The sequence below is a fragment of the Corylus avellana genome, chromosome ca2, assembly GCF_901000735.1.
Source record: "Corylus avellana chromosome ca2, CavTom2PMs-1.0".
In the NCBI taxonomy this organism is placed as follows: Eukaryota; Viridiplantae; Streptophyta; class Magnoliopsida; order Fagales; family Betulaceae; genus Corylus; species Corylus avellana.
In genome coordinates, this window is record NC_081542.1 from 2,574,444 (window position 1) to 2,588,937 (window position 14,494).

A 14,494-nucleotide genomic window follows, 5' to 3' on the forward strand; every position below is an offset into this window, starting at 1 on the left:
CTTCTCGTATTTGCAATCGAGTACCATAGCCTGGTTTGAGAGATTCGGTTTGTTAATGATTTATGGAGGGTGTGTTTTTTTGTTTGTTTGAAAAGGTGTTATGACGTAATATAAAGTTAAAAATAATTTTGAGTGTTTTGTGAGTGATTTATTTTTAGGTTGTTTGTAATGTTTTGTCTTTAAAATGGAAAGCAAAAGGGAGAAGGACATGAAAGATAGAACATGAAATTGCACTGATCTCCTGGAATGGAGATCATAGATCATGCAGTGCTGAAGTAAAATCATGTTCACTTTTAAAATTGACGATTTTTTATTTTTTATTTTTTTTTATATCAAAAAGGAAGACGATGATAATGAATAGAATGGTAGTAAATACTAAATGGCAGCCTGCAGCGAAGTTGGTAACAGGCTGATGTTAGCAGTAGTGCAATACTCCAAGGTGATAGGTGTCATGCCTAGTTGGTAACAGGCTGATGTTAGCAGTAGTGCAATATTCCAAGGTGATAGGTGTCATGCCTAGCCATGATGGTTGGGTCTTCTCCCAGCCATGATAATGACTGGGAACAAACCAAGCCAAGGCTAGGTCGTGCCTAGCCACCTTGGCTGGGAGATGATACAGCCACAATGGTTGGGCACATCTCAACCACAATGTCGACTTAGCCATAGTCAGGTCGTGCCCAGCCATGGTTCGCCACGATCAGCTCACTCTCCCAACCATTGTGACTGGCAGCCCAGCGGGGTGGTATGACTTGGCAGTTATATGGGGCTGCTGAGGCATGCATGAGGTGGTTCAAGTTGCTTAGATGTTAATGTGCTGTGTTTTAATCTGACATGGGTTCATTAAGAGATTGATGAAAAATTAGACGGTTGTCTATATTCGTCACAAAACGAAAACTCAAGCCTTTTTAATTGTCAAAATTAGAAACCCGAGCCCTTATTTATCAGAGGGGTAAAACTCAAACCCTTAATGGGACAATTTTCCTTAAAAAAAAAAAAAAAAGAAAAAAAAAAGAATTTAACTTTTGTATAGTCATCACTCTAATGTCTACAAGCAAAACAGGAACAGCTTGGAGTAGCAAAGTAGATCAGTTTGATTGCCAAGACCATTCATATCTTGACAGATCCGATTTCTGTATGATGTATAGCTAAATTGTCAAAGCCGCCAGATAATACAAATTATCATGACAAGAATCGTGAAGAAAAAAAAAAAAAAAAGAATGTACAGTGTACACTTCAGCTTGAAAAAACACAGCTTTGATGGTGTAATTCCGGAGAGTTGGCAAGAGCAGGAGCAAGACCTAAGATATCTTCATCGATCAACCTAATTGATCTCACTGATTGCCAGACGTTGAACTTGGTCCAGTTGCAACATGGCCATCTTTCTTATCCTTCTCAGAAGTAGGTCCATTCCGGCTTGCAGCCATTTCCTTTCCTTCTGCATGACTTGGCGGGGTAACCATTCCCTCATCAATAGGAAGTGTTCTTTTTGAGCCCTCCAAAGCTACACCAAGTACTATATTATCTTCCAAGATAGGCCTTGATGTTGAAGGCTGTGCAACCGGTGCTGGCATCCTTTCACCTTCCTGTCTAGATTGAGTTATTGGTAATGCACCAGCTTTGTCAACACTACCTTCCGATGAGGAAACCGATGGACTGCTAGACTTCTGTGTAACATTCCCAAAACTTGCACTCTTGGGTTGCTTGCCATCAGAGACCTTTTGGGTTGAATTATCAGATACTGAACCCATCCCTTTGGGGTCAGAGAAAGGCATGTCTGCTCCCTTAGAATTTGTCTTATACACAGGTTTTGATGTTGGTTTCGTTGTTGCATTTTCATACCCCTTTGGATCTGACACAGATGCTGCTGCAGACTTGAGCTCTGCCTTGGGATCAGGATTTGGTGTCTCTCCAATCTTATTATCTGCCTTGGTGTCAGAAGTTGGTGTTTCCTTGGTCTTGTGGTCAAGAACTGATGTCGGTCCAACCTTAGCATCACCCTTGTTGTCAGGTGTAGGTCGTGCACCAGTCTTACTGTCTTGTTCTGCAGTTGCACGCACTGAACGATTCTTTGTTTTATCTTCTCCATTAATTCTGTTAGGGGGTTCGATCATTAACAATGGGCGGTTTGATGCCACTCCACCGTGGCTAAATATTGTGTCTGCAAATGGTACATTTTCCAAGTCGGTATCACCATATATTTTCTGCACTGTACGGATTGGCGTGGCAAGTCTAGCTCGGTGATGGCTGATGACTCGAAGAAGATCTAACAGTATAGCTTCCTGTTTTGTCAGACAACATTAAACTTAAAATGAGTTCAATCCTCTGACAATAAGCTGCATTTTATAAACTCATTGGATGGCTGATTGATATAAACAAGGCTCATTTGGCTGCCAAAAAGATAGTAAAGCTTGAAATCTAACAACCATAGTCCAAACAGAGTCAGAAACCAGTGAAGTAATATCTACCAAAACACCACCTAAACAATTTGTTCCAAATAGAGATGTCATCAGGAAGTCTCCTTATGATTCATATACATTAATGGGCACTAGCTGCATAATGGAATCACAAATGGACAAGATGGGTACGTGGTGTTTGGATAGAGCAACAACACAATATTGCACTTAAAAAAAAAAAAAACTATGCAAGATCATACATAAAAGCATGCGTGCAAATCTGATGTATCACACCATGTGTTGTATTAAGAGTTTGTGCGTATTAGAGAACCATAGAGTGAAAACTGTGAAAATATTGCATAAACTAACAAAATAAATGAGGTCCATTTGGGAAGAAAAAATTATAAACAGCATGGCATACAGAAATGAGGTGAATAAGGAACACCTTTTTGATGTATTGTATAAACTAGCTTGGTTCATTCATCTGAATGTCCCACATTGGTTTCTTATTGGGTGAGACTGGGCTTTGTAAGCGATTCTTAGAAGCTCTAATTGTAACTTGGCTAGTCATTTTGGAAAAATAGCTTAGATGTGGCTAACGCTTTCCTTGATTTGTTACAGGGGGCTCAAAGAAGACTTTTGAATGCTAACAGGTTTTAAATTCTCCCTACTGAATTGTCAGGTGCATTGGATCATATTTTTGCACGATTGGGTCAAAAGTGCTAGAGAAGAATTCTCTTACCTTAACACATAGATACTCTTCAAAATGTGAAGTCTTCACGAAACACGATATCAATATCTGTAAATGTACAACACAAATATTAAATAACAAATATATAACTACACATGCATGCGTACAAAAATGATACCGGAGCACTTAAATATTAAAAAGCACTATTACTAAGCATATATTTTTCTTTCATAAATCCAATTGGTCAATCTTATAAGATGCCTTTTCGCTAGTTTCTTATGAAGTCAATATAAGAAACAATTGTGATACCAAATGTGGAAACAATATGAAATACATCAACTAGCACTACCATCAATTCAGAAAGTGAATCACATGGTAAAAGCTGAGGATCCATTTGTTTCATTGCAAAATATTTTCTGAAATATGTTTTTCATATTTTTTTGTATTTGTGCTACTCCTAACCCCTCACTCCATGCGCCACCACCCCCCCCGGGGTCACTCCCACCACTACCTTCCAATATTTTGTGGGCGTTTATTGATTTTAAGATAGAGATTTTTGGTGTCACCAAATACTAGAAAATTATTGTCAGAATCTCAACTAAACAATATAAAACAAATCATTTTCCATTTTTTTTCTTCTAAAAGTACCTTTTTTTTTTTCTAGGAAAAAAATTTTGTTAGGAAAATTTTTGACGTCGAAACTAATTAAGCCTTAATTAACAAAAATGAAAAATAAAATAAAAATCATAGCTATGTAAATCTAAAGCATGACAATTTGTGTTGACCAAAAGAAATAGATTTATAATCCTTTCATAAATATTTTCATTCAAGTAAGTGCTCAGGTTACTGACTAATTTTGTTTTCCTTTCCTCAATTCACATCAAAACCTATAGGTTGCAGAATGATTTCAAAAGCCATCCATAACAACAAAGAAAGATGGGGAAAAAAATTGAATTTCCACAACAGAACACAGATGCACGCCTAGTTAATGGAACCTAGACAAGGACACCAACCAATATATACAATTGATTACACAAACACGTCAATTGTTATGATAATACTTGTCATAAAACCGTTTTAATAAAAAAGTGGACTCAAAAGATAATAAAGAGTGAAACAATACATAAAATAATCAACTTGCACAATAATGTAAATGGTTAAGCACTAACCAAAAGAGCCTGGTTTTCAGGATTAACATTTTCCAGAAACACTCTTCTGTGCAACCTCTGTTGCTCAACTTGTGGATTCTTTGCTAAGACTTTGCGCATATCAGCGACAATACTCTGCAAGGAAAGAGCAGACAAATCAATTAATCATAGACGAAAATCAAATAAAAATTCAATGGCAGCAAAAAAGCAGCTATAATCTGTATGAAAGGATAGATAATGGAAATTACTCCTCACATTAATCTTATTGACGTCCAAGTGACTAATGGCTAGGTGTGTTTTGATACGCCAATGAGATTTTTGAGTGAGATTTCTCACAACATTCACCGTGAACTTATGGTTTGGAATGTGAACTGCTTCACGATCTTCACCTCTCACAATTGTTGGTGACCACCAACCCACATGCTGTAGGATATAAAAATTATCAAAATTCAAAGAAGAAAATTTTCTGAATAAATTATGTCATTTTAACTCACTGATGTAACCAGTGTTCATACACTGTAATTTTCTCTGTATTCATTAATAATGGGAAAAACATCAAAATCTATATATAGATTCAATATTATCTATCTTTTGGTCCTTTTCTTGTAGCCACTTGCTCTTTAGGGTACATGTTCAATATTCAAATACAAACCTCAACAGTACCAGAAACTTCATAGCCTTCAATCTTAGTTTGAATCCATTCATTCACAACGAAAGGCCGAGTTGCATGAATCATAGCACTTGAAAGGAAATTTGTGAATATCTAGAAAGATTAAACAAATCGATATCAAAATTTGACACAAATAAAATAGCTTACTATAGTTGCAATAAAGATAAAAGGCAATAATTAGGGTTGCACCTCACGACCAGCAAGAGTTAACAAGACAGTCCCAAGACCTCCAGCAGTCAACCATTTCTGGGTAGAGAAACCCAGCAACTCCATGAACAATGAGACAGCAGCAACCCATACAGCAGAGTAAACAGCTTTTCCTGCAAATTGGAATCCCATCTGCCCAAACAGCAAGTAATTTTCATTGTAGAATATGCATTTTTTCTAGCAATATAATAAATAATTACATCCTCAAGCAATCAAATAAAAATAAAGAGAAATGACATTATGTATTTTCAGAAGGTCTCCCTAATTATGTTTATTAAGCAGGACAAATGGGTACCAAAAATATACACATCAATAAAGAAATTGATATTCAACTGTAATATGGCCTAGAAGATAAGAAATTAAAATGTTAGATGTGATTATGGTCTGTTTGATGAACATTGATAGAATATTTGAACAAAGTCAATACAATTTTAAGCACAGTAGGTTGATCACATAGCACCTAAGGTGCAGCAAAGCTAATGTGACACCTTACATGTAATTACAGTTTATAAAGCATCCTCTTCTATAAGGCATAAAGTAAATATAAAAGACACTCTTGCTAGAAAATAATGATAGGACATCTAATAAAAGTATAAGTTGAAAAGCATAAAGGTCAACTCAAATGGCCAAAAAAGACAAAATACATGAAGTAGTGGCTCAGAGTTCTGATGCTTAATTAATTTCACCAGCTGACGGTCTAAGTTTTGCCCGTCAGTGTACGGCTATAGTACTGGTACATCTAATTAAACAACCAAGGCAAGAAGTGTTATGATAAAACATTGACACACTTACATTTCTAGTGTCACTAGAATCATTAGTCTCAGTGACGAATTTCTGTGCTTGTTGAATCACGCTGCACAGAAAAAATTATAATTGGTTTAGTTGTCATGGAAGTAACTGCAGTAAACACTGTAACTGGCAAAACATTATCCATATTGCCTGAAAATATAAGGATAATTGGCGCCAATGAAGCAGCAATAAGTAACAAATAGTGGCAGAATTGCCGTAACTTTAAAAGAAGCAGAAAGAATATCTTTAGTAAAAGGAAAGTGAGGATATGCAAACTGCTTAACCATTACATATTTAACGTAATGGTGATTGCAATTCACTATTAGACCTATAAGGATAATTGGCGCCAATGAAGCAGCAATAAGTAACAAATAGTGGCAGAATTGCCGTAACTTTAAAAGAAGCAGAAAGAATATCTTTAGTAAAAGGAAAGTGAGGATATGCAAACTGCTTAACCATTACATATTTAACGTAATGGTGATTGCAATTCACTATTAGACCTAATAAGTCCCAATAGAACCCCACCTGCAGCTCAATGGTTTTAGTTTATTAAACAAGGTTGAGTGAAAACCTCATCAAGGTTTTCAAAACCAAGACAAATGTAGAATATACACCCACCTTGATAAACAATAGGCGAAGGCCAGTACAGTCGACAATGATCTCACAAAATTCAAAAGACGTTGCTTAACAACCTGGCTAGCTTCTGTAGGTAGAACTACTGGATCCAGTGCTCTGCAAGAAACAGAACTGTGAGCAGTAAATCTGGAAAATAAATACTGTATTCAACGATAAGAATATAAAACTCTCCTAGTTCAACATGTCATGATAGACTCACCTGCAAATTAGTGTTGCTCCCGTCCATAGCAGCAAAGGCTGAAGATATGAGGTCATGACATAATAAATGCGACTCTTTTTCCAACTATTATCATTCTTCTGCAGAATATTTATCAGGGCATCAACTCAATATGGAAACAGAAAGAATATTTATTGTACCATGGTAAATGACATGAAAATGAAGACTTAAAAATATTGCACATACATGAAGAAGTACGTTTCTGCTCTGACGCAAAAGTGGCCCAATGCCCCATACAGCAAAAATAATAATACCAACTGCTGGAACCAACTTAAGTACAAGAGGACTACCTTCTAAGACATTATACGACCTGCATAATACAAAAAAATTAAATGATTGCTACATTTACAGGAACATAGTGATTAAAAGGAAACATGACATATTGGGGATGACAAGAGTTATTTCACATACTCCATAAGACCACATTTTTTAGACAGACTACCTGAACACAAAGCAGATAATATTACCTTCTAAAAAATATTAGACACTCAAAAATAAGATCAGAGTCCAACTCGATATCCATCTAGCTTTTCATACTTTAGCTTACATGTTTGAGCAGTCCCTTTTATATTTACATCATTACAAGAGGTCCATATATATTTACAGAAAAGCCTAATTGAGTTGAAACTATGATCAAAGAAAAGATATATTTTACATCTCAGAAGGACTGTAAATGGAGACATGCTCTGTACAGAATTTCTACCTATGAGTGCAGTTTAAACTATAATTCAAAGTAACCAACTAGGTTTACCACAGAATCAATCACTAGTCCAATTTGAATATCTCTACAGGATAGACTCAATAGAAAACCAAAGACTAAAAAGGCAGCAAGGTATTGAATTCAATATAATTATTGAATGAATGCTAATTGATTGAAGACAAATTTACCTGGTCAATGCCATGGCAACGGTCTTTGTACTAGAGAGTTCAAATGGTTGGCCTGGTCTTAGAAAAGAACGGCATTTAAAAGCATTGAATCTGCTAGGTAACGAATGTATTGGCCTGTATGCAGTGTCCAAAAGGCAGAAGCTCCAAGATTCCTGTCGCTGAAACTGTAACAGAACAGATATATGTAAAGTTTTTTTCACATTATTTACAGTTCCATCAATGCTAATAGCATCAATTGGAATATATCTAGGCAACCCTTTTTAGGGTGGAAAAGCAACAGCTAGCACGCAATCAAAACATCAAATTTAGCAAGAGAAATAAACTGCATTTCTGCTTTTAAAATAAGAGTCTGGGTTTCCATTCAATTTCTTATATACACATTGAAGACACCACATATCTAGTCAGACAAAACAGCACAATGTAAAAAAGTACAATTACTTCAGAATTAGAAATTAACAATGAGAAACTAACTAATTAATTCACCAGCAAGATGCTAAAAACATACACTAATTACACTAGACCAGACATAGGTCATTAAACCTTAATAGTAATAAACCCAGATGCCATCAATATACCAGAATTTACTAAAACAGCAAGAGCTTTGTTATCACTTGAATATGATGAAATGGAAGTAGCAATTTTAATGGTAATATAGCGAACAAAAGGTTTAAAATTCACAGAAGAAGAAGTGTTTAATGCTAGCATGTGATCACAATGCCTGTCAGCTATTAGTCTCGCCGATTTCCAGAATACCCTCTAAGTAGAATAAAGCATCTAACTAATTAACGCTTAAAAGATGCATCAATCATGCTGAACATTGCAGTACTTGTTTATTGATGTTTTAGATGACAATGATACTTCATCATTCATTCAATGCTTCAACATATGTCAAGTTGCTCCGAAAGGAACACAATATTGAAAGGGGGGAAAGACAAGTGGGGCTAAAGTTCTAAACCAAAACTCATACCGACACGCGTGATGAAAGAGTAGCACTTAACAAATGTAGCTTGCCCCTTCCTATTACACTCTGTAAACAAACAAATAACTTCAGAATAGGAATAAAAACATAGCTGCTGAACATAAAGAGAGACTCAAAAAAATTGAAATGAAAGAAATTAAGTACCTTGTATTGTTTATTGCACCTCTGATTCCCGCAAAGCCCCAATTCATGGGACAATTGCGAATAACCAGCGAGAGCCATTACCAGATTGAAACTGGTGGGTCAGAGTGCACGATTAGTACCCCAAGATCATAACACTACTTGGTTTCAGGTAGCCTCTACACCAAAAATTGATTTTGATCAAGGGACCATAACCCAGATAGACTTTGAGATCCTCACAACTAAAGAGGCTGCTAAAGCAAATAAAAAATTTCAGATGGCATCAAAAGATTAAAGCATATAGACCGTGCCGCATGCCAAACTCTCTTAACTACATCCATTAACGTCCCCAAGAGGTAGCTGAATTGGCTAAGAACCATGCCTCATGAAGCAAAGGCCACTAGTTCGAATCCCCCTCCCCCTCTTCTATGGACATGTCATAAAAAAAAAAAATAAATAAATAAGCAAAAAATAATTAAACTAACTTCGAAGAACCAATGTGGATGCACTGCATAGTACCATCAATTTGTCTTGAAAAATGGAGGATACAACCCATTCATTACATCGATTTGGGAATTAAGCCACTATTATTATTTTTTTTTTTAGAAAAAAAATTGTTCTGCCTAGATTAAATGTGTTATAGAATTGACACCACGAACATCAAACTATCAACGTCGCTTACACCTTCTGAAAATATCAGCAGGGGACTCAGAAAACCCTAGAAATATCAATTCTTGGGAGCTCACCATCCAAATTTACATACATAAATTAAACACATTGAAACCCCACCGTTTTAAACCACACCTCCAATTTCCTCAATCAAGAAAAAAATTGAGGTCGCACAAGTTGTTAAACTATATTGCATTCCGACTACTAATTCCCAAAAAGAGCAAGAAAATAATCACCATGTCAATTCGAGATAAAAATCGCCAAAGCATCAAATAGAAGCCAAACTAAAAAAAATATATAAAAAATAATAATAATAATAACTTAAAAAAATTACCTCGTGATGAAGAAAAACCAGAAATTCCCAGGCTTCTGATTTTTTATTTTCCTTCTATTTTGATACAGGGAAAGAAGAAGAAGGAAAAAAAGAACTGTTCATCTGTGCTCTGCTTGATATACGCGAAAGAAAGGATATTCGCGAAAGAATGTCTATTTTCTGGCCACGTGGCGGTCTTGTGCTTGACGACCCAACATGTGTTCCGTGGGCAGCGTCGAAGTTCTTGATTTTGTTTTTCCTCACGTTACAAAGATGGGTTTGAATTGACCCAATTGGCAATTTGGCAGTACTTGATCATTTTTTATATTAATAAATAATCCAAAATATAAAAATGTTAAAAAAACTGTTAAACTATTTTTATCTTTATATTACATTAAAGTAATTTTTTAATTTTTTTTTTTAAAAAACATTAACAAACATTAAAGTTTTTTTATTTATTATTACATATGTTATGTTATTGAAATGGGCAAGTTTTTCAGTTGTGCCATAATTTTTTAATGGGCTACACCGCTACATAGGGCTTTGACCACTTTGAACTCTCAAAATTCATGCAGATTGGGTTCTAGCATCCATAAGCACAACCCTAAACTTAAAAGGCCCAAACCAAAATTCACTAGTTAAAATGCCCCAAAATCCGATTTTAGGATTTTTTTTTGTTTGGTTTAAAAAAAATGAAGAGAAACCATTTTGTGGTCGTGTAATATTAAGGTCTCGTTTGATATACATAATGATTATTTTATTAGAAAAATAAATAGCTATTATTGCTAATAAAAAAATGGTGAAATGAAGTAATTATTCCTTTAAAAAACTATTCGTAAAGAGAATAGTTATTTCCATAAAATATCTATTTCTAGAAATAATGTGAACTAAACAAAAATAATAATTATTTAATGAAAATACCATTCCATTCTAGAAACTTATTCCGGCAATCAAACAAGTTTCTATGTAATTACTATGCAAATAGGATGTCGTGAAAATGCAAATTAGTCTCTTTTGTCATTTCTTGGTTTTTATTGTCAGAGTTGTTGACTTGTAGTAATAGAGAAAACATTATTTTTTACTGTCAAGATTTTAATTTTTAATTTTTAGTAAATAAACCTGTCAGTTCTACTGTGGCCGCCGAAAGATTTGAAAGTTCCAACTGAAAAGTAACGACTTTTTAGGTTGCGAACTGAAATTTCCACGTATTGAAGTTTTTCTTTGAGTCAAATTTTTGGGCGGAAAATGCTTTTGGTTAATAATTTGTTTAAATTAAAAATTAATAAAATTTAAAATAATTGGTGGCTTGCTAATATATATATATATATATATATATATATATATGAAAGATTTTTAGAACAAACAGGGTTCTGGGAAAATTTAGGAAAAATCTTTGGAAAAGCTTTTACGTCCCCGTCTATCTATGAAGGCGAAAAGTGTCGTTTAAGATTGCGTTTGAAAAATTTTAAAGTGCTTTTAATATTCAAAAAGTTTATTCCTAAAAGGTAGTTCAATCGGCTGGGACCACACTTAATGAAGTGAAGGTCACTAGTTCAAATCCCCCTTCCCTTCTTATGCGGACATGTAAAAAAAAAAAAAAAAAAAACTCAAAAAGTCTTTTTAAAATATTTATTTGGTAAAAAAATTAAAAATACTCTTTTAAGAGTATAAAAAACTTAAAAATGATTAAAAAGCACTTTGACAAAAAATTTAAAAATAAAATTTTTGCTCAAAAACCTTTTTTTAAAAACTTACTCTATTTTTGGAACGCAATCCCAACATGCTTTAAAACGAAAGCATCTGCCGCAAAATTGCTTGAATAATGAACGACGACGGTTCCCTTGTGTCAAATCGTTAACCAAGCAGGTCAAATTTGTCCACAGAGCTGCGAAGACCTTATCATGGAAGACGACCAGAATGTGAAGAACGAGGCACTGCAGATAATCGGTCTCAACCAGAACCGTCCTCGCCTCGTCGTCTTCGATCTAGACTATACTCTCTGGCCCTTATATTGGTATATGTATTATCAAAACTCCCTCGCTGTTTTCTTGTTAATCTCTTATGTTGATTACTGTTGGTGCAGCTTTGGCTTTTGATCATGACCCATTATCGAAAAAGCAATAAATTTTAATTTTTTGAATCTTTAAGCTTGTTATGTGCACCTACGTCTCAGTGTATCACATATATGTGCTTGTATGCGTATATGGATGCTGTCAGTTTTCGTACGGCTTCTTTTTCTGCAAATCCTTGGTACCCATTGCAAATTTACAAGTAAATGGCCGTTAGAGGACTCAAATTATATAGTTTTTTTTTTTTTGGGTGTGATAGAGAATCAAGCCATTTTGATCTTAGACTGTAAAAACAGCGAATGGGCTCTTTTTTTAATTTGTTATTAACTGTAGTTTACCTTTTCCTATAAGATTAAATTTACCTTTTAGGGAAACTGATGATTTAACATGGTATCAGAGTCAAAGATTTTTAGATCGAATCTTGACTTCGTCAAATCACTCCATTTAAATTAAATATTTCAAATGTTGGGTCTCACCTATTAAAAGGAAGTTTAAGCCTAACGTGAGGGATAGTGTTAAAATAATGATTAAGTGATTAAATTTACCTCTTCCTATAAGCTTAAGCTTATAAAAAAACTGGTGATTTAACATGGTTTATGGTCATCCTTTTGATTTATAAAGGAAAGAGAGAATTAAATCGTTGTTCAGGGTTATGGGAAGCATGATTGTCCTTTTAATTGCAAGAGCCTACACGTTTTTCTTCCTAAAATAGTGCACCAAATTGATTAATCTTTCCAATGATGAAAATATAGGGCACGCTTAGTACGCGGGAATGACTATTCTATTAGGAAATGAAAAGTGTTTCCGTATCTACCATTATTTAGTTCTCCTCTCCTATAGCGTTGTTTTGTAGTATGGTATTTGGAAAATTCAAATCATGTTCTCTTGTATGCATGAATGCTTGGATATCTATCCTGTGCACTGAAAATGGGTAGCATCATGTATGCTCAACATTTGTTGCCTTGGTTTATATCCCAAAGTACTCTAATAAACTATCTTTTACGAATCAATATTCTACAAATGATTGGTAGTGCTAGATTTCCTGCTAAATTGAAAAGGAAACTTGATAATTAGTACTAATAATAACATTCATGGTTACTTGACAGTGAGTGCTGCAATGAGGATGACACGCCGAATCTGTTTCCTAATGCCAGAGGCATATTATATGCACTCAAGGACAGTGGAATTAATGTAGCTATTGCTTCTAGATCACCAACTCCTGAGATAGCCAAAACATTTCTTGATAAATTGGGCATCCAGTCCATGTTTGTGGCCCAGGTGAGCCTCCAAGGAAGCATTGTCACCATTTCTTTTCAATTTCCTATCTTTCTCTAATTACAGCATCCCTGGGTTCACATGCTTTTTGACGAAAGACAAGTTAGAAGGTGGTTGCCTTGATTTATTCTTGCTTCTTTTCTCCCTCTCTAAAGGAGTACAATAGTATAATTTGGACTGACCTTTGAAGCAATGTAGATTTTGTTAGATTCCTCATATTCATCCTTTTTTTTTTTTTTTTATAAGTAATCAAGTTGTTTAAAAAATCATATTCATCTCAAGGCTAAATTTAAAAGTCATTGGGAACTCAATAGCATCTTCCTAATAGTAGCCTTTCACATGGTTATTTTATGTAAGATGATAAGGCTATTCTTTTGGTAGGTCTGTGATGGTTTCAGATTCTAGTTGCCATCTTCATATAACTGAATGCTTTAGTCTCTGCAGGATGGTTGATTTCTTGTTGCCGTCATTTTTAACGCCCATAGCTTGCTTTTCATTGTCTATTTATTTGACACTATTATTTGTCAAGGAAAATAAGAATGCTTTGCAATTTGTCCCGCTTATCTCTTCTAAAGAACTGTTATTACGGATTATTATGCAGGAAATTTTTTCCAGTTGGAGCCACAAAACAGAGCATTTCCAAAGAATTCATAGAAGTACTGGGGAACCTTTTACTTCAATGCTTTTCTTTGATGATGAGAATAGGAACATTGAAGCGGTAAACTTGCCCCTTCCTTACCCTTTTAGTTTTGAAAACTGTTTACCACGTCATAGGTTATTAAAAATCTTTAAAGCAGAAAATTGTTCCACGTCTCTTGTTAGGTAGCAGAACTTTCAATGAATAGTCTGATTCCTGCAATCATATTTACAGGTATCACAAATGGGTGTAACAAGCATATTGGTCGATGATGGGGTAAACCTTAGAGCTTTGAAGCAGGGATTATCAGAATTTTCTCAGAAATCAGGATCATCAGCAGGGGCAAGCAGAATTAGTTCTCCCTCAGGTGTTTAGTCATGCGTTTTAAAGTTGAATGAAGCTGACTACAGCAAGGGAGAGTCATAATGTTATCAACTGATTTATTGTATCTTTATGATGCACATTGTTCATTCTTACCATCAAACAAATATTTGGTTACTATACCACATTTTTCAATTTCATCTATCATCAACGGACTTTCGAGTGATACTTTTAAGCAAAGATTGTTGTTATTATCAAGATATATTGTTCTGAAGTATCCACTCAGTCCTAGAAGTATTAACCATTTTCAAGCTCCATTGGGATGCAAAGTTTTAATCCCCTCCCAAAAGTAGAGAGTACACTACTATGCAATTGCCATACAATTGGAATGATGTGCAGTGAAAAATTAGTCTTTAATTTTTTTTTTTCTAAGTATTTGATCTAATAGCTGGTTTTTATTGTCACATCATCA

At 34.8% G+C, this 14,494-nt stretch overlaps 2 protein-coding genes across 4 annotated transcripts; one reads left to right on the forward strand and one right to left on the reverse strand.

Annotated features, from left to right (window-relative positions):
* Nucleotides 1-1,002: 1,002 nt before the first annotated feature.
* Nucleotides 1,003-9,903, reverse strand: LOC132171052 (mechanosensitive ion channel protein 2, chloroplastic). 3 transcript variants are annotated; one of them, XM_059582260.1, is made up of 14 exons: nt 9,742-9,903; nt 8,763-8,915; nt 8,607-8,666; nt 7,640-7,803; nt 6,938-7,061; nt 6,734-6,831; nt 6,517-6,630; nt 5,902-5,962; nt 5,092-5,241; nt 4,885-4,995; nt 4,488-4,655; nt 4,254-4,367; nt 3,136-3,192; nt 1,003-2,279 (listed from the first exon to the last, which is right to left on the reverse strand). In XM_059582260.1, the coding sequence occupies exons 2-14, from the start codon at nt 8,838-8,840 to the stop codon at nt 1,332-1,334; spliced, it is 2,247 nt and encodes a 748-aa protein (XP_059438243.1). In that variant the 5' UTR covers nt 8,841-8,915; nt 9,742-9,903; the 3' UTR covers nt 1,003-1,331. The 3 variants fall into 3 exon arrangements, with proteins under 3 accessions (XP_059438243.1, XP_059438241.1, XP_059438242.1); XM_059582258.1 differs by having other exon boundaries at nt 8,763-8,989; XM_059582259.1 differs by having other exon boundaries at nt 8,763-8,992.
* A 1,620-nt stretch (nt 9,904-11,523) lies between these two features.
* On the forward strand, nt 11,524-14,238 carry LOC132172387 (uncharacterized). The gene is made up of 4 exons (XM_059583876.1): nt 11,524-11,734; nt 12,896-13,067; nt 13,666-13,782; nt 13,936-14,238. The coding sequence occupies exons 1-4, from the start codon at nt 11,622-11,624 to the stop codon at nt 14,074-14,076; spliced, it is 543 nt and encodes a 180-aa protein (XP_059439859.1). The 5' UTR covers nt 11,524-11,621; the 3' UTR covers nt 14,077-14,238.
* Nucleotides 14,239-14,494: the final 256 nt, after the last annotated feature.